Source organism: Phallusia mammillata, chromosome 1 (genome assembly GCF_965637545.1).
Source record: "Phallusia mammillata chromosome 1, kaPhaMamm4.hap1.1, whole genome shotgun sequence".
NCBI classification, from domain to species: Eukaryota; Metazoa; Chordata; class Ascidiacea; order Phlebobranchia; family Ascidiidae; genus Phallusia; species Phallusia mammillata.
In genome coordinates this window covers 31,095,879-31,116,052 of record NC_137252.1, presented here as the reverse complement: position 1 = coordinate 31,116,052, position 20,174 = coordinate 31,095,879, and the positions used below count along the sequence as shown (strand labels likewise).

The following is a 20,174-nucleotide window of genomic DNA, read 5'->3' as shown; positions in this document are numbered from 1 at the left end:
AAAATGCAAATAGTTAGGTAAAAGTAGTGTTGTATAAGTAACACCAGCAAATACCATGTAACACTATGTTACACCAGCGATACCAAACATATCTAAGGTATACTTGATACAAACAACACATATATACAAACATAAAAGAAAGATGTATGTGATACAGCATGGCAGTAGACCAATTCGGTTTATGTTATGTTACTTTTGTCTGCTTTTTTATAATAAGGAATTTTCCTCTTGAGTCTGATATCAAATTATCAAACCTTCCTGCAAAGGTAGTTAACAATATCTCCTTGAAAATAAAATGTTGAATGCCAATTGTATAGTAGGTTTAGTAACTCAATATCCATCAAAATAGGGAAATATCAAGGGTGTATTATATTTTGTGCGCATACTTCGAGAAAGTAGGCAAGAGTCAGTTGATTCTAATTAGAGTGTAGGTTTTTACAGTGTTTGTTTGAACTTTAAAAAATCATTGCGATTTTTAAAATGCCATTGTTTTGTATTTTGATTTACTAATTCTAAATTTTAGTTTCAAGTGACATAAACGTCATTTGGAGTTTTTCACATAAGAAGAATAAGCAATGAAAAGACTACAGGTGTACTTGATTTTGGCAATCTTGGCTCTCTCGCAATCAACAATGGTAGAAGGAAGATTGGAACGCCAATCGGCGCAATTGCCAATCTTACATATATGTCACTATCGATCGTTCATGAACATTGTCCCATAAACTTTATAATTAGACAAATATAGATTTTTTGTAAAGATGTAAAATTCGTTCATGAATGACATATTGGCCTTTGTACAATGATTACACGGGGTGTTAGTAGAATTGCACAGATAAAAAAAACAACAGCAAGAAACAGTTTGAAAACTTTTTTTGTATTTTGTCTAAAAGGAATTTTGAACCAAGTATAAGTTTTCCAGTATACATAATTGCGATACGCTACTTAGGTCACTAGTTACAGTAAATTATTTTTTTAGTTAAGATTTCTCATGAGGTAACATGTCCAGGCGAAAAAAATGTATGAAATCGGCTTTGTTCAAAAGTAAATGTCAGTTCTTAAGTTAACAGAAAAAAAATAGTTATTGACTAATTGTCTCAATGTGCACAGTAAAACAGTTAGATCTATCCTCTACATCCTATGTTTATATCTTCTAGTCTAGTCTATCGCATTAACAACAAGATTCTAAATGCATTCTACAAGCTTAAAAAATAAAATGTTGTGTTTGTTCAAAATATTACCGTTCTTGTATCTGTACCAACCTATTCAGCTTAGTACAGTCTAATTTGGGACTTTGTGTACAAAACCGTGGCACAATAAAAGCACGAGCCACGATGCAATGAAATATGCCATATTGGAAACAGTTCAGACAGAAAATCAGACAGAAAGACAGACAGAAAATCAACCACACACGGCGTTCTTGACATGTTGCACAGAGCAAAGATACACAAGTTCGTGGAAAGCACAACCACATGGCGAAAACCTAAACCGAACTCCTTTGTAAAAAAAAACAGGAGTGTGATATTTGCCAAAGATACAGACAGGTTTAAGCAGGAATCAGGTGCTAACAAAGACAAACTTGCGTTTTGATTCACTTTAGGAAAATATTGTCATCACTGCTGAACTGTTTGCAAAGCAAGTATGGATCGACCAGGTAATAAACAAGCAGAAATACATATTCGGCTTGAGGTATTTCAGTACAGATAAAAAAGAGGTAAACTGGTTGCAGAGGTAAAATATAGCCAATAGGTTACAGCGGAACACGATATTTGTCAAAAATTGTTATGCAAAGCTTTGTGCAAACTTTTCGAGCATTAATTTATGTGGTTCATGAATTCAGTCAAGACCTTTTCTGTGCCAAGACTTATTTAAGTCGGAGAACAAAAGTTAGTTACAAAAACATCGAAATTTGTCGTGGAAGCATCACTTCATTACTTATACCAGGGGTTCTTAACCAGGGTACACGTACCAAAGCAGGGGTTACGACATACAGTGTGAAATTATAGGCTATTTAGGCATATTTGTGAAAAATGCGTAACAAGTTACATTATTATGTGTATTTGACTGATTTGAATTGACTGGTTGTTGGTGTGCTGTAATTTTTGTTGAACTCACAAGACTGTTTTAATGCATGCATTCAACACGTAAGTTATAAATACACTGAGTTAAACTCTATTATTACAATTTTATTTACTTCCGTCGACCAATGTCGACAGGGAGTACGAGAAAATTTTACAAAAGCTCAAAGGGTACGGGCGCTAAATAGTTTTAGAAACATTGACTTATATGGTTAAAATGTGAAGCTCAGTACTAAACACAAACAAAAATGAGTCACTCGCCAAGTTGCGCCGCCAGAGCCGGCAACAAGTATTGCGCAACAAACAAGCAACCAGCGCTTATGCGTGTATGACGTACTTGTTACGCAACATGACGTCAGAAATTACTCCGGGGGTTTAGGGAACCGATATAGCAAAGCACAGAAGACATGTATGTTTGCTAAACCTTTTGGAAAAACTGGCTGAACTAGAAGGGTGGCTTAGCACATATTGCCCTTGCATATACACTATAACCTATTTTAAAACATAAATATATTTCCTATGCTTATTTTGTATTGGGTCCCACATTAGCCATCGTCTTTTTTAACTTTAGTCGTTTCTGCAGGCAAAAACTCATGGGTCCCCACACATGCAAAGTTGTAAAAAATGCACTTCAAGAGATAACCATGAGAAAGTCGGGTGTTGTAAGGTAAAACACAGTGATCGGCACTGGGCTTAAATAATAATACTATGTACAATACAAACTATAAAATTAGATTCAATCCAGATATTATTTGAAGTATGTCCTATTTAACGTTTTAAAAAACTGAGCCATTTTAGGGGGCTAGTAGGGCAACTAATTGGGTTCGACACACAAACTAAAAAAAAATATAAAAAAACCACAACGACTTAATCAATAGTACTGCAAAATTTCAGCCCATGTTTAAAATTTCGACCACTAGAGGTGTTTTGAGCAACAACTGTTAATGTTTCTGACGTCATAGGGCTGTTAACAAGCCCCTAACTGCCATGGCGCAAAAACGTTCACCAAGCAACCCACCAACGAGCAACATACAACTGGTTGCCCTTGTAACACTATCGCTCAAAAGAAATCTTTCGTTTGTGGTGCCCAGTAACATACAAATACGTTTTACACTTTAGGGGCTTGTGGGGTAAATGTTAGGACTACAGGGTTGAACGCAACAATTGACACCTATAAATGGCATACTATACAAGAAATCCAATTTTCAGCTAATTCTGACACTGTATAAAAACTCACACATTTTAGGGGGCTAGCGGGGTAAATACTGGAGTTATCAACAAAACAAAGTGGCATGCACATCTACATAACTATATCTACCATCTGTGTAAATTTCAGCCAAATCCATCAAACATTTGATGGAAAAATGAGTTGGACCAACTTCGGGGTAAAAACACCCATTTTAGGGGGCGAGCGGGGTAAATACTGGGGTTATCAACAAAAACAAAATGGGATGCACATCGACCATTTGTGTAAATTTCAGCCAAATCCATCAAACATTTGATGGAAAAACGAGTCGGACAAACTTCAGGGGAAAAATACCCATTTTAGGGGGCTAGCGGGGTAAATACTAGGGTTATCAACAAAAACAAAGTGGGATGCACATCTACATAACTACATCTACCATCTGTGTAAATTTCATCCAAATCCATCAAACATTTGATGGAAAAACGAGTCGGACAAACTTTGGGGAGAAAAAAAATGAAAGAAAAACAAACAAAAACAATTTGAGTAAAATCAATATGTGTCCCCTTCAGGGAAGGGGACCCATAATTTATACTAAGCAATCAATACTGAATCCGGTTCCAAGTTTTTCTTAACATCATCACGTAAAACACCGCCAATAAATTACATCACGTGTTTGACCTCCTGCCCCCTTTTAAACTGTGTACAATACCCATAAAATAAAGTAAGTAGCATAAATCAAATTAAAGTGTTCAATGTAAGGTCGTAAAACTACCAACCTAACGCTTTGCTGAGACTATATGTGTTTATTGTGTAGGTAGTTCGAATGTTTACTTTAAACCTCGTGATACCACACCGCTCCGTCAGTTACAGCCTAAATAAGGATTGTTAAAGCGCAAGCTTTGCACTTCAATAAACCAAACTACTCGCTAGCACACAAAATAGTTATGGCTTTAAATGTAACGAGGTCAAAACTCCGACCTATCGACCACACGCAGACATGCACGTTTTGTTAAACGCTGCCTAGTGCCTTAGTCGCTTTTAAATAACTATTAATCTTTGGCAGAAAGTCGATACAGCTTCCTAGTTGAGACAAGTTCAATCGATAAAACCTGTGTTAATCAGTTAGTGAGGTAAAACACTTCTTTGGTTTTTGCAATCGATAAGGAAAATTTGCTTATTTTGTAGATACAAAACATAACAGGCCTATAATACTGTTGCGTGTTGGTTCCTCGAGCATCCGTTTTGTAAGTCGTTCGACCCCGCAGAAGGGGAAAAATATTCATAAGAGGGCGGGAACTTGGCCGAATAGCCTGGCGCGCCTGACCCATATACACCTGATCGAGATTCGTCCCCGGAAGTATCCTGGGTTCGAACCCCGTGAACGACAAAGGGCAATTTTCAGTTCTCGGACTGGCGCCTGATTGTCGAAAAATACAGTAAAAACAGTATTCATAAGAGGCGTTGATAAAATTTTGACACTGTACATGGAAGTTAAACTGGCACTAGGCCTTTCTCCTTAACGTTTATTCGCAACGCGTATTTTTCATGAAAGCTAAGAAAACTTGACGATCTTATTTGCAAGTTGTGATGAGATGGTTAGAACAAGCCAAGCATAAAATATTAAGTCCATGTGTAATAAGAGGGCGACCGGATCCGGCCCGCGACGTCATTTCATCCAGGCCCGCGAGAGTAGTATATATCTTATGAATATATATCCTGGGAATAACTAATCTTTGAGTTTGAAACCTTTGAAAGATATTTTGCAGCAAAAGTATTGATGCAACAACGTGTAGGACCAAGTTCACCTAGTTTCACAGGACGCATAAAATGATCCTAAGGCTGTTTGTTACATCACGGATGGTACTCAAAGTTCGGTATTGTGCGCGAACAAAGGCCTTTCTATTGTTAATTGTGATGAAATAAGAGTTTTGCTAGAAGAGGTGGTTCCATAATTTTCAACACAATTTTACTATTTGATAGTAGCACTATCTGACTCTAAATCAGATTCTACTCTAGTTGGTCCCGCAAAAGCGTTTAGCGAAAACGTTAGAAAATGCGCTGCGTTAGGACTTGTAACTTATGTGGCCTTAGCCTGTTGTTTTTAATTTTATCCGGCCCGCCGTAAAAAAAGTTTGGTTACCCCTGCCCTAGTAGAAGCGAAGAGCCAAATACAGTCAATGAACCCAAACTGCTTATCCCGCTTTTCATCCAACAAACGCACTGTTTGAATTAGTGATGCACCGAAGTTTCGGTTGGCCGAAACATTTCGGCCGAATCCGTTGTTTTCCAATGTTTCGGTTTCGGCCCGAACTTTTTTGAAAATTCGGCCGAAACCGAACTTTTTTGTTGTATGGAATTAAAGCCTTAAATTTCATTTTCGCCCATACGAAACATCATAAATTAACTATTTGTTGTATTTATAAATTACGAGCCACGTTGTCTGCAAAATATTACAAGTTTAGCAAAGCTTATGCATTGTGAAAGTTATTTTGGTTTGTCATAATTGAGGTCACTCGCATCAACAACACAAGTTTCAGTTGAAAACATCCATAAGAATGGGGATTTTAGGTTCGGCCTCGAAGGCCGAATATTCGGTTTCGGCCCGAACCTTTTTGGGCGGGTTCGGTGCATCTCTAGTTTGAATATCGGTATTTACTTTACGCCACGTGACTCGGCATCTTTGCTTACTGCCCAAATACGAAGTGTTAGGTTTTGAACGTTTGCTGTTTGCCGATTGATTTGCGACCATAAACCCCTTCAAAAATCGCAGCTCGAAGAAAACGAAGCGAGGGGTAGCACGAAGCAAAGGTAGAATGGTGCTCCTTTGTTATTTAGAAGCTGGTTACCCTGAACGACTATGCTACGTGCCAGAAGCAAAAGCTTTATAGATTGATGGTAGATACAGTCTAATCTGTTCACGTGTATCCTGACGCAACAAACACAGTAACACGTTATGATAATGTGGCACGAAGGGATACAGCTGCGAAAACCCAATAGTTGTAAATACACTTATAAGTGAAGGGAATGGCATTACCTTTGTCGCTTTTCAGTAACTAATAATCTTTGGCAGAAAGTCGATACAGCTTCTAATGAGACAAGTTCAATCGACAAAAGCTGTGTTAATCATTTAGTAAGGTTAAACACTGCTTTGGTTTTTGCAATTGTAATGTTTAAAACTCGGCAATCCACTCCTTTTTATCTAAGTCCAGGACGATTGCTGTATGAGCACAATTTTATGTAACGGCGTAATGATAATACGGCAGGACCTAGCGGTTGTAAAGACACCAATACAGTTATATATTTGAGGAAGTAAATAATAAACTTTGGCAGAAAGTCGATACGGTTTCCCGGTTGAGGCAAGTTCAATCGTTAAATAAAGGAGGTAAAACACTTTGGTTTTTGCAATGTTCAAACTTATCAGGGCGTAGGACAGAAAACGCACGTAATTTTGAACAAAGCGTTTGTTTTTTTCAGCTAAATAAAATTTGTTGAAGTTTCCCAAAAACAGTGGGCATTGGTATGTGGTCGCCGTTGGATATCTTGTCTTTGGAAACTTGGATTTTAATAGCTACTCTTTTATGCCTTGCAAGGTAAATGTTCAAACCCTACAATCGGGTTAAAAGCAAAAATTAAATGTTTCACAATTTTGTCCAACCCAATTATACAAAAAAATACTTGCAACAATTTCAATTTTTTTTAAACAATCTATTGAAATTATTGTTTGTGATATATATAGTTATGAAGCAAACAATTGTTATTGTTTTAATGACTTTTGCAGTCTCAAACATCTTATCTACTGTTTACAGATTTTATTTATACCGGAAATGGCAGTTTCTAAAAAAGCTTAATATCCCACATTATCCACCAAGCATTTTGAAGATTGGAACCTTACGATATAATTTTGCCAAACCTAGTGAGGTAGAACGATATTTTAAATACATCCATTCTGTTTGAATTTATATTTTGTATTTGTTAACTGTTTAACATTATTGTCACAAAAATTCCATGTTAAAAAGTATTAGTTTTAGCTTTGGGAGGCTACTTGCCATTTACAAAATTTGTGTTTAGTTTTTTACGGCTGATCTGGAAATGAAGAAAAAGTTTGGAACAGTTTATGGGTAAGAATTATTTTTTCATGATTTTAGAAACTTTTTTGCCACTTTGTTTTGTAATTTTTTTTTTGATAATTTTCCTCATGAAACACAGGTGAAATGTTTTATTTTGTTGTATAAGTAAATCTCAACGATATTTTTGTGTTTAAAGTAAAAAAAATCTACTGACCTGAACAAAAGTATTTATTATTATTTTGCAGTCAGTACATGGGCTGGTCTCCAAGAATCGTGATCAGTGATCCTGATATCTTAAAACAAATTATGATTAAGGAGTTTAACAACTTTTATGACAGACAGGTAAAAAAGTAACAATGAAAATTGGTGTAAAGTTACTTAGTTAAACAAACCAAAATTCGCCAACTCTTACACTAAAAAAATTATTCATATGTTTTTAGAAAACAATGATGAAAGTAAATGGAAAAGCACTAAATAATGGATTAACAAACATTACTGGAGATTCATGGAGAAGGGTCAGGTGGGTTGATTATTTCATGCTGTCATGGTGAGCAAATAAAAAAGCTACACATGTCATTTTTTATCGAGTTGTTGATTTCAGTTAATTGTTTTTATTTCCATATTAATGAGATTTGTTTCACATAATCAATTTTAATGTATAAAATCATTTTTTAGTTTCTCATTATGAAACAACATAACCTATTTCTCAGAAAAACACAATACAGGTAATGTTGTTTCACATAAAAAAAAAAATAATACACACACACACACACACACACATATATATAGATTTTGTGTATAACTCTCTTAAGAAGGTGGTAGTGCTTTGCTCAATAAAAACCTCAATACCATAATTGAGCTGTCTTAAAGTCAACTTTATTCTTGCTAAATGCACGCTGGCAGCAAATAAAAATTTGTTTTTCTATACATTGTGTTTTCCGTTCTGTATACTAAGGTGCAGCAAGGTACATTTGAAAAATAAATTATGTCTCCAAATTTAAACATGTTGTTTGCAGACATACTATATCACCCATGTTTTCAACATCGAAGCTTCGAAGTATGATTGGTGTAATAGACAAATGTGCAGATGAAATGGTGGAAAATCTTCAAAGCATTGCAAAAGAAAATGATGGGGTGTTTGATACCAAAGAGTAAGGTTAACAGATTCATTGTAAAATTATACCAATATACAGTGAAGCACTGATAATCTTTTAAAAAAGCAAGCACAGTTGAAAAAAATCAAATCATCATTTACATGCGACCACATTAAAAAAAATTGTGTAAATTTGCCTGTTTATTTTTCATGTGAACTTCAAATATTTGCATTCAGCCAGCATTATCATGCTTAAATGATAAAACCCAACATTTGTATTCAATTACCCAAAAGTTGTATTCAATTTGGCCAAACAAGTTTTGGTAAAGCACTGCAGTTTGTAGAAGTAGGACATTTTGTCTGTTTCTTCCCATACCCACTGTATTATTTTGGACACAAAATGGAGTCCATGAGGTTGTGAACTAGAACAAAAAAGTATCATTTTTCATTTAACAAATTGTAACCAATTTCTTTCTTGGTAAAAGAATTTGGTGACAAGCTATATGTTACTTAAGCCCTTTTTCATTTAATTTTCCACGACATCTGTTTAGAAAAAGTATATCCCGTGAAAATATGCTGTGTTTCTGATGTAATTTTTCTATGGTGTGATCAGTGAACCAATTTTTAATTTTTCAACCTACAAATTACAGAGTTTTTGGAAAATATACTCTCAGTGCAATCTGCTCAGCAGCTTTTGGTGTTGATGTCAATTCACAGGTTTGTGGTATAAAAAAGAGTATGAGTTAATTTGCAGTCCCCAGTGGTATATAAAATTTATTTTTATAAAAACCTCATAAAGATGTTTATGTCATTCCACATATTTTTTATGTAAGTGCTACCTATCATAAAAAAACAAAAAACTTATATTTTTTTGTACTTCCATATTGATCTGATACATGTGGAAATAAATATTATTAAGTCAATGATTGCTTAAACAGAAAGATGAAAAGGAATCAAAAGCAATCCGAATGGCCAAGAAACTTTTTCAAGCAAAATTTCTTACAAATCCAATGTTCTACATTTTAAGTAAATATTTTTTAAACATGGTCTAGTATAGTTTTTTTTTATAGTTATTCAGTAAGAACAAATTTTGCTTGTTTCAAGGTTTATGTGTTTAATAATAATAAACATAATTTTACTGAACAAATGATTGTCAGTAGCAAGAAAACAAAATATTAACATTGGTGAATTCATGTTTAGTTATATTTCCATGGACGGAAAAAATCATTGAAAAAATGGACTTTTCTTTTTTTCCACGAGATGCACTCAAATACTTTGAGAATCTGACAAACTCTGTTCTAAAGAAAAGTTCCAGTCCAGATACAAAAAAGGTAAATAAACAAACTTGACAATACTAGTTTTTGTGTGTGAAATATTCCTGCATATTTTTGTGTGAAAAAAGTATCAAAATGGTCTTCATAGTTACAAATCTTTTTTTGTAGCCATGTAAGTGTGGTGGACTGAAAAGGTAGTATCTTTAAACTGAATTTATACCAAAGTAAAACACAAAACAAAGTGCATGTTTGTCTCCATTGTTTAAAAACAAAATTATTTAAAGACTTCAACTGTCCTGCAACTTTTGGCTGAATCAGAAATCTCAGAAGAAGAAGCTAAAAGCAAAACAAAAGGTTAGTGCATTGTTTTTGTTTTGTTTTTGATTACAAATCAATTTAAGCCAGACAATTGCTTGGGAGGATTAAATATCTTCATTATAACAGCTATAACCAATATCACCTATGCCATTATTTAAGGGTAAAAACCCTGCAGACAGTCAGGTTACAATGGTCATTATTTTAAGGTTTAACGCACATGGAGATCACAGGGAATGGAGTTCTAATGATACTGGCTGGTTACGAAACCACATCTAGTTCAATAATTTTTCTTGCTTTCAACCTTGCTTGGCACAAGGATGTCCAAGAAAAATTGAGAGAAGAAATCAGAGAAATTGTCAAGAGTAATGTGAGATATCTGTTCATTTAGAAATCAAATGAAAACATTGTTAAAAGCAGCATGCTATGTTCACCATGTCTTAAAATATTTTGAGGGGTATGTAGCCTACACCTTAAAAACGATGCATTTTCAGTTTTTTATTCAACAACCTCATGAAACAAAATTAAAATGTGTAATCAAAACCGAAATATAATTTTTTGCAGAATTCATTGGATTATGAGAAAATCAATGGTTTGAAGTATTTGACCCAATGCATCAATGAGTCTTTGAGACTGTACCCACCGGCACCAAGGTGGAAATCTGATCTTTTTAAGTGGTTTAATTTATTATTGCAAGCGTTTTTGCATTTCCAAAGAACTGGAGGCTCCTTTAGCATTTTTTGTGTTTTTGTTTGACCCTCAATACTACTGTTATAAACCTTGTTATAAAAAACTGTTGTTATGAAAGAACTGCTATAAAAAATCACTGTTATAAAAGAGCATTACTAGCATGTTGGCATATTTATTACTGTTACTTTTGGTAAAACATCCCAAAAAATATGTGCAGAAATGGACGATACTGTGAAAAGGAGATCACAATCAATGGAATTACTATTCCTGGTAAAATTCATATTGATATACCCACATATGGAATGGCCAGAGATCCAGAATACTGGGATGAACCAGAAAAATATATTCCAGAAAGGTACTTTTTGATCATAGAGTTTGGTCAGCTGTTTCTGTTAAATTGTTTGTTTCAAAAAATGCAAATTGTTTGTTTCAAGTGCTTTTTTGTTAGTGGCACAGTTTTTGCAGCCTTTTGGTGGAGATTTATATATTTTGGCTACCTTTTGCATTTTTTTGAATTTCTTTGTATGTGGCATTTGTGTAAAAATATTACATTACCACAAACTGTAATCATCGATGCTTGAAATGTATTTGTAGCTTTATGAGGTTGGATTGACTTATTGTGATTATTAATGTTCCATTGTAGGATGGATGACATGAGTAAAATTGATCCCATAATTTTTCAACCATTTGGAGCTGGTCCACGAAACTGTATTGGATTGAGATTGGCTCTCATGAAAATGCGCTTGGCCATTTGCAAAGTGCTACTTAACTTTGAACTTGATGTTTGTCCTGATACACCGGTAAGAATTTCTGCTCAAACTGTATATTAATAGAACGCAACAGTAAGGTAGAGGATGTGCAAAAACAGGTTGTACTTCTTTACTCTTTCAGGTAGTTTAACAGTGGGCCAAATCTGGTTATAACACTATTTGTAACATTTGCTTAGGGTTGTACCTGTCAGTTGATGTCACTTTTCTAATTGTGTAACTAACTTTGTTTGTTATTACATAGGCATTTAGCACAATCCAAACAATCAGTTGTAAAACATGCATGATAGTATAAAATGATATAAATGATTTGATTGACCTTTAGTGTTATTTATGTCTTGTTCAATATACTTGACAACGTTTTTTAATACACCATTTGTCTGTGTTTTGTTTTTCAAGAAACCTCCCATAGAAATTACACTTGATGTTACCATGAGACCGAAGATTGATGTTTTGCATCTCAAGGCAATACCAATTAAGTAAACTTATTTTCAACAAGTTATTAAAAAGTTTTAATCTCAAAAAAGACACGTAGAAGCCAAAATCAAAATATGGACTGTATATATACAAACAATTCAGAGGTTTATACAAATAATTCAGAGGCAAACATAAAATAGAGATGTATGTAATGCAGCATGGCAGTAAAACTATATGGTTTGTGTTATGTTACTTCTGTTCCTCTTTTAACTTGAACAAACTGTTGTTTTTTATAGGTCGACTATCAATTGAAACTAGACTTACTAACTTAATATTCACCAATAAAAATCGTGTTCAATATGATTGCAACAACAATGGTAGCCACAGGCTTGTATGTTTAAATTAACATGACTATGTGCAAATTTTCCATTTGGCTATGATGTTAGATTTAGGAAGCTGTTAAAGCTAAACCTGTTTTTACTAGCTTTAAAACATATGCCAAAATAAATACTTTTGTCATATTAAAATGATAGGTTTGTGGTGTTTGCAGATATTCAAAAGTTTATTCTAAAAATGTTTCAGTTTTTGGCAAAATGAAGGAAGCATAATTTGCTATTTTGAGACAAAAGACAATAAGCGTGTTTGTTAAGTTGTCAGGATCAAGAATAGAATACACATCAAAGCTACTTGATTTGCTTTTAGGCAAACAGAGGTAATGTTTGAGTAACACTGTTTACTTCATGTTATGTGACTCTTCATCATTGCTTACTGTATAAATACACAGTGCGATACAGAACAATGGTTATTTGCAGGTTGAGTTGAATCCACTCATTAGCTCATTATATGAAACAGCAGGAAAGGTTGACTATTTAGAGGTACTTGTGCAAGCAGAAACTGTTTTTTTAATCTTGCAAAAAACTGTGATAAAATCATCCACATTAACTTGCCAATGTAACATAATAAAACAATCATAAAGTTTTGCTTTTGAAAACTTTGTCAAAAGATTCATTTCTGCCACTTTCCAATTAATAAATGTTGGCAAAAAAGTGTAATAATTTAATAAAGGATTATAAATCAGTCGATAATGTAAAGTTTTTGACATTGAAAAGGTTAACAAGTACAAAGACTATAGGTTTAATTCACTTTACTTATGTGCTTTTTTATCAGAGCACAAATTATGCAGGAATAACATGTATTTTTGCCTAATTTTTTATTATTATTCTTTTTATGTTTCATGGCTGGAACTTTTTTGTAGAATTAGGTAATATTCAAGGAGTCACCATGTGGTCGCCAAAAGACATTTTGTCTTTGGAAACTTGGATTTTGATAGCAACACTTTTATGCCTTGCAAGGTAAGTTTTGAACCCAATATTGGTTTATCACCAATACTTAATAAAATAAAAAATATATTTGTGCTACTGTTTAGAAACCTATCATCAATTCAGAAATTACTTTTGCAATACAAATCTTAAAACTTGTAAAATAAAATAATTTCCTGGGATGTACTAAGTTTCAAACAAACATTATTTACTATTTATAATTTTTTTCAAAGTAACTAAAGCAGGAAAGAATATGTTTTCTTTATTTTACAGATTTTATTTACATAGAAAATGGCAAGTTTTTAAGAATCTGAATATCCCACATTATCCACCAAGCATTTTGAAGATCGGAACTTTTAAATATAACTTTGCCAAACCTCGTGAGGTAGCGTAATAAAAATATTTATGCAGTTTGTGAACTATTGTTTGCGTTTGGTTAATATAAATTAGTTGTAAAATGACTAAAAATAATAATTTGTGTAATGTTTTCACTTTAGCTAAACTAGGATTTGCTGGTATCTTTTTTGACATTGTAATTTTTAAAATTGTGGTAATTAAACTATTACTTTTAGTTTTTCAAAAATGATTTGGAGATGAAAAAAAAATTTGGAAAAATTTATGGGTAAGAATAAAATACTTTGGAACATTTTATAGCTGTCTGGCTCATGCTAGTGTTTAAGAGAATTTAAGTTGTTTTGTTACATGAATTCAATATATCTTCAGGTAGTTAAATTTAAATGTTGTTTACTTGGTACAGTGTTGTGGATGATTTGATAGTCTAAAAGTAGTAAAACCTACTGACTTAACTAAAACTTTATGATTTTTCAGCCAGTACATTGGTTGGTCTCCACGAATGGTTATCAGCGATCCTGATATCTTAAAACAAATCATGATTAAGGAGTTTCACAACTTCAGTGACAGACGGGTATCAAACAGTGTTGCTTGCTGCAAAAATGCTTTACTACAAAATCAAAATTTAATGTCCACATTACAAATGTAAAATTAATTCTCTTTGCACAGAAAATTTTGAAGAAAACAAATGGAAAACTCATGAATAATGGATTGACAAATATAAGTGGTGATAGATGGAGAAGAGTCAGGTGGGTGATTTGTTTCTTATTACAAAATGTGTAAAAAAATTAAATTGCAGGTCATTTGATTTCAATAAATTGGTTGTTTAATTCTCTTGTATGACATCTTTTGGTGTAAATTCTTTGTGTTGAAACAACCACATGAATCAAATTGTTTTTCTTTCACTAAACATTTTGCTTTCTGGTCCTACTATTGATTTTTGTAAATGAAATACTATAAAAGTGTTTATGATACACAGACGTAGTATATCACCCATATTTTCAACATCGAAGCCTCGAAGCATGACTGGTATAATAGACAACCGTGCAGATAAAATGGTTGAAAATCTTTACAACATCGCAAAACAAAATGATGGAGTGTTTGATACCGAGGAGTAAGTTTAATTCATTTACTTGTCTTGCAGTAATTGTATGAATTTTGCCAAAATAGAGGGCAAAACTTATTTTAACATATATAAGCAATTTTATTTACTTTTTACAAAAACTAACTGGCTTTGTTCTTTTGATTATGGTTTTTGTGCAATTTGATTTATCATTTAAAGTAAGTTTATCAACTTTAAATTTACAGAGTTTTTGCTAAATATGCACTTGAGGCAATATGCTCAGCAGCTTTTGGTATCGATGTCAATTCACAGGTTTGTTAGACTAAAAAAAGTTTGTTAAGCTCATTTGCAATTCTTAGTGGAATAAAAACATAACATTTTTGACAGCCTGTTTTTTAAATTTAGTTTATGAAAGTTTTTATGGAGTCAGCAAACCTGACATAAAATTCTTCAGTTAAAACCACGTTTGCATGTTATAATATTTTCCGCTTCGGATCTCAGACATTTAAAACTCTTATGACATCCAAATATTATTCAACAATTGTTTGATCCAACAGGAAGATGAAAAAGAATCCATGGCAATCCAAATGGCCAAGAAACTTTTTCAAGCAAAACTGTTTTCCAATCCACTGGTCCTTCTTTTGGGTAAGGATAAAATACAGCATGGTAAAGTAGGGCAAAATCTTTGTTGTTAAATGTCAAGGTTCGTAGATGTTTTTGGATTCCATTGTAAAGTAAGGTTTAGAAAAACATTAGAGATTAAATATATTTTAAACCAATATATAGTTGTATTTCCTTGGATGGAAAAAATTGCTGAAAACATGGACTACACATATTTCCCAAGAGATGCACTTAAATACTTCGAGAATCTCACTAACACAGTTCTTAAAACCAGTTCCAACCCACAATCAAAGCAGGTAAATAAACAAACTTTCTAATACAGTATTTGTACAATTTCCTGACTAAAATCAAGCAAGGCTCTATAAGTTATAAACTGGTTTTGTTTGTGTGGCCATGAAACTCTCTTCTAGACATTATTATGCAAAGTTTAATTTTACATGTAATTCACATTGTAACCACGCATCATTGAAGTGCTTTTATCAAATATCAAATTGCATTTAAAAAAATATATTTGTAAACAGGGTTTAAACATCCTGCAGCTCTTGGCAGAATCATTAATCTCAGAGAAAGAGAAAGATACCAGAACAAAAGGTTGGTATGTCACTTCTAGTTTTAATATATTTTTTCTGAATCAAAACACACCAAATAAGATCTCAGTTTTTGAGCAGACTTTCTTTCTTTTGGTATTAAATATAGTAAACTAATAACCACCAATGCAAAAAATGCTGCAGAAGTTTAAGGCATGACTACTGGCATTTCACATGGTAGAGCTACTAACACCATAATGCAAATGACACCCAAAAGTCGATAGGTCGTATCTCCAAAAATCCTCACGGTTAGGGCTATTAGGATCGGGGTAACATATTAGCATTTAAAATTCAATGAAACTAACCCAAAAAATTTGTTACTAATGTAAAAATTTTAAAAAGTTATTTTCCCAACCCAACCCATTTTTAGCCGCTAAATGAAAAATTCAGCTCTTTATGCCCCCTTGTGAAACCGAATCTCCCGAGTTTGTCATTTGCATTATGGTGTTAGTAGCTCTACCATTTCACATGTTGTTTTAGGTTTAACACACATGGAGCTTACTGGAAATGGAGTTCTAATGATACTCGGTGGATATCAAACAACATCAAGTGCAATAGTTTTTCTGGCTTACAACCTTGCCTGGCACAAGGATGTTCAACAGAAACTGAGAGAAGAAATAAAAGAAATTGTCAAAAGTGATGTGAGATATCTGTGCATGTATTGTTCACAATATGTTGCATTTTGAATAATTTTTTTCCCCATTAATAGTGCAGTAGTATTTCAGTTTGAAATATGGGCTTATTACATCAAAACAACATGCTTTATAATGTCTTTTGTCAGTAACATTGAAAAAAGAATATGTATATGGTGTTCGCAAAGTAAACAGATCTAATATTTTTCAGAATTCTTTGGACTTGGACAAAGTTAATAGTCTAAAGTATTTGACACAATGCATAAATGAGTCTTTACGATTGTACCCACCAACAGTAAGGTAAAATACACTAATTTCACTGTGTCAAACTGATCATGTTGTAAACCATTTGCAAAAGATAGCAAACATACCACACCAAAACTTGAGAATGTTTTGGCACATTGAATCACTTTTTATTGTATTAAAATCCAATTGGTTACCATTTTTGGTTTGACTCAAGAATCTTTCTGGTATTTTACTATGGTGTTATTATGGGCTTGAATAATTGGCAAAATCTACACATATTAGTGTCTACCATCTACAGCAAAACATAAAATACTCTAGAAATGGACGATACTGTGAAAAGGAAATCACAATCAATGGTATTACTATTCCGGGTGGAGTTCATGTTGACATACCAATATATGGAATGGCAAGAGATCCAGAATACTGGGATGAACCAGAAAAATATATTCCAGAAAGGTACTTTGTTTCCATTTTGTTAACAATTTGCTGCACATCTTGCCATTGTTTTTTGTTGGTCATTTTTCCCTAGGGCTTAAAAAAACATTACGTCACAGCAAACTCCTAACTAATATCCTTTGTATTTTTACATGTGTAAAAAGCAATTAATAATGTTACAATGCAGAATGGAGGATATGAGTAAAATTGATCCAATGACTTTTCAACCATTTGGAGCTGGGCCACGTAACTGCATGGGATTAAGATTAGCTCTCACCAAAATTCGATTGGCCATTTGCAAAGTGCTACTTAACTTTGAACTTGATGTTTGTCCAGATACACCGGTAAGAAAACATGCAAAGACAGTTCATACATTGAAATCAACATGGGTACTAAGGTAGGGTTGCCATATTTGATGATACACAATCCCTGACAAATTTGTCTTACTTGCGTTAACCTTTTTTTGTGATCCAAACACTTCTATTGAAAATCTATGAACACTTCTATGAAATAAATTTAGAATATTCAAAAATATCACAGAACTACTACAAAACATGTTCCAAGGAAATTAAGAGGACTAATGTAGCCTACGTAAAAAGCAGTTTTTTAACAATTCTCTCTCTAATCATGCTTAAACATTTTGCGTAAAGGCTTCTGTTTAGTTGAATATATTAAGCTTAACTCACTACTCCCACTATCCTTGAAATAAAAAGCACATATTTTAGGTCGCCAACCTTTACCACTGTAAGAGCCATTTGGACCAATTTCACATTGTAACAAAAACACTGGGAGTCACAAAGACCTTTTTAAATTTGAAATAAAATGCCACTGTAAAAACGTTTTTATGTCTCATGGCATTCAACTTTTTGTTGTTAATTAGCTCCTTGCATATTACATACACTTGGCAAACCATTTTCGTCAGCAGTGAAACTTCCCACTTAGCATTAAATGCTGTGTTTTCTTCAGATGCGGAATTTTATTTCTGTATTTAACGCATATTGTTATACAACTAGTAACAAACAGGTATTGTTATGCGTGCACACACACACTGCAAAAAGAAACAGAAACCTTGTGCATTAAAACATGCGCGCCCCAAGTTTAGTTTACCTCTTTATGTTTCATGATATAGACGTGGTTGTAGTGTAGCTAACTTCTAGAAACTTTCTCTGTTGGTGCATCAATTTCATAAAAAAATATCTAAATTTTCTTAAATTTCAGACTTTTAAGTACATTTTTACATTTCTCCCTGACGCAGATTTAAACACTAAATTCCCTGACATGTGAGGGAAAATCCTGACATATGGCAACCCTATACTAAGGTAGTGTGCTAGTGAAACTATTTAGTTGTTTTTTTACTACACTTCCCAGTTGATTAGAAATGAATTACAAAAACTTATTGTAACATACATGTGTGCTCAAATTAGAAAACAGAAAGTTTGGAATGCCTTTAAGAGCAGCGGTTCTCAAACTTTTTAATTTTTAGTAATAACTGTCCCTTTGCAATTTTTTCGAGCACTCGCTGTCCAAGCTAAATATATTTTTAAACTGAAAATACCTTGGCAATATTAAACTGTCAAGTTACCAAGCAAAAGTTTATTTATTCGTTCCGAAAGTACTTTTTGTAGTATTCATGATTCTGTTCAGATTACTTGTTACTTAACACATTATTTATGTCTATGTTTTGTTTTGAAGAAACCTCCCATAGATATTATAGTCGATGTTTCCATGAGACCAAAAATTGATGTTTTGCATCTCAAGGCCATACCACTGAAGTAAAGCACAAGGAATCAACAGACGGTGCTGTGTAATTCAAAACTATAATTATGTACAAAGGTTGCCAGTTGTTGTTATTAAAAGAGTTTCATTGTTTCAAGTGTCCAATGTGTGTTCTTTGTGACAAAACGGGTATATAAAAATAAAACCTACACCCAATAAATATATGTGTGATTTAACTCCGGTAAGTGCCCAAATAAAGAAACTGATAAGAGCCGAAAAACATTCCATTCAAAAAATGGTTCGGAATGTTTGATGGCAAAACGTAAAAAATAACATTTCATAAGAATTAAATAATATCTTGAGCTAGTCAAAACAAACCAGGTAACATAAGTAATAAGCAAAAATTGCAAATATTTGGATACATATAACACCTGCAAACATCTTGACACTTGTGTTACGTTACTTTCTGCTTTTCTATATCAAACTATCGAATATTTGTACACTTATAGTGCAAAAGTTTCCAGTAAAAATCGCAGGTATCTAGAGAAAAGTAGGTTTAATTACTTTTTATCAATCAATGAGAATAATTACAATGTGGTTGCAGCAACAATATTAACCACTGGATTGCATCATTCATAGTATGTCAGGCCTATTAAAGGCGTTATACCGAATCACCGGTCTCCTAAGCTTCAGGACTGATCCCAGTGTGAATATATGTATTTATCAACTGGGTTGAATGTTAAAATCGCCACGACTAACTATGCATTTGTTATTATGCAATTTGTGATGATAAACTAGAGCAAATGTTAAAACAAAACATGCTACGTAATACCTACTATGCTGCACCTTGTCACATTTTAAATTTCGTTCGTTACTGTTTATAACGTAGTCTTTTTAAGGGTGCGGCTGCTGCGTCTGACAATATTATGTCCTTTTTTGTAAAAATTTTGACATTGGCGTATTTTCAACCGCGAGGTTTTTGCGGCTGTTTCCCGATTCCGTGGCGCTAGTGTAGTGTTTTCGTATTCCTATGTACCATTTTCATGCACGGTTTCAAAATTAATACAATACAATACAATTTTACGTGCAGACTACAGACAAAATATCAACACCAAAAAAGTCTCTAGCCTGGGGAAGTCCCGAAATAAAACCGACTCCAGTCCAAAGAGCTGCAAAGTTTGTTGAATTTTCATAAAAACCAAAACAACATCTAATTAATACGTTGAGTTAATTTTCTTTTTGAATTATAGCTTTATTTCCAAAGAGTTCTTAACGGTTTAACAAATCATTTTGATATCTGTAGTTGTAACGCTTGGCTGC

The 20,174-nt window shown here is 33.3% G+C and overlaps 2 protein-coding genes and 1 long non-coding RNA gene across 3 annotated transcripts in view; 2 read left to right on the top strand and 1 right to left on the bottom strand.

The window, feature by feature from the left end:
• Window positions 1-20,174, bottom strand: part of LOC145214342 (uncharacterized) — a 37,603-nt gene that overhangs the window by 2,920 nt on the left and 14,509 nt on the right. The window contains exon 3 of the long non-coding RNA XR_013857023.1: window positions 7,543-7,621. This is a non-coding gene — a long non-coding RNA (uncharacterized LOC145214342). The remainder of the gene's footprint in view (window positions 1-7,542; window positions 7,622-20,174) is intronic.
• On the top strand, window positions 6,717-12,838 carry LOC145214281 (cytochrome P450 3A8-like). The gene is made up of 15 exons (XM_080082780.1): window positions 6,717-6,851; window positions 7,068-7,179; window positions 7,330-7,379; window positions 7,574-7,670; window positions 7,769-7,848; window positions 8,345-8,479; window positions 9,072-9,138; window positions 9,360-9,447; window positions 9,622-9,752; window positions 9,980-10,049; window positions 10,220-10,380; window positions 10,575-10,663; window positions 10,918-11,055; window positions 11,344-11,500; window positions 11,867-12,838. The coding sequence occupies exons 1-15, from the start codon at window positions 6,781-6,783 to the stop codon at window positions 11,948-11,950; spliced, it is 1,530 nt and encodes a 509-aa protein (XP_079938906.1). The 5' UTR covers window positions 6,717-6,780; the 3' UTR covers window positions 11,951-12,838.
• LOC145214289 (cytochrome P450 3A5-like) lies at window positions 13,150-19,384 on the top strand. Its single transcript, XM_080082791.1, has 15 exons — window positions 13,150-13,236; window positions 13,477-13,588; window positions 13,776-13,825; window positions 14,032-14,128; window positions 14,224-14,303; window positions 14,534-14,668; window positions 14,863-14,929; window positions 15,175-15,262; window positions 15,404-15,534; window positions 15,760-15,829; window positions 16,306-16,466; window positions 16,669-16,757; window positions 17,022-17,159; window positions 17,326-17,482; window positions 18,831-19,384. The coding sequence occupies exons 1-15, from the start codon at window positions 13,166-13,168 to the stop codon at window positions 18,912-18,914; spliced, it is 1,530 nt and encodes a 509-aa protein (XP_079938917.1). The 5' UTR covers window positions 13,150-13,165; the 3' UTR covers window positions 18,915-19,384.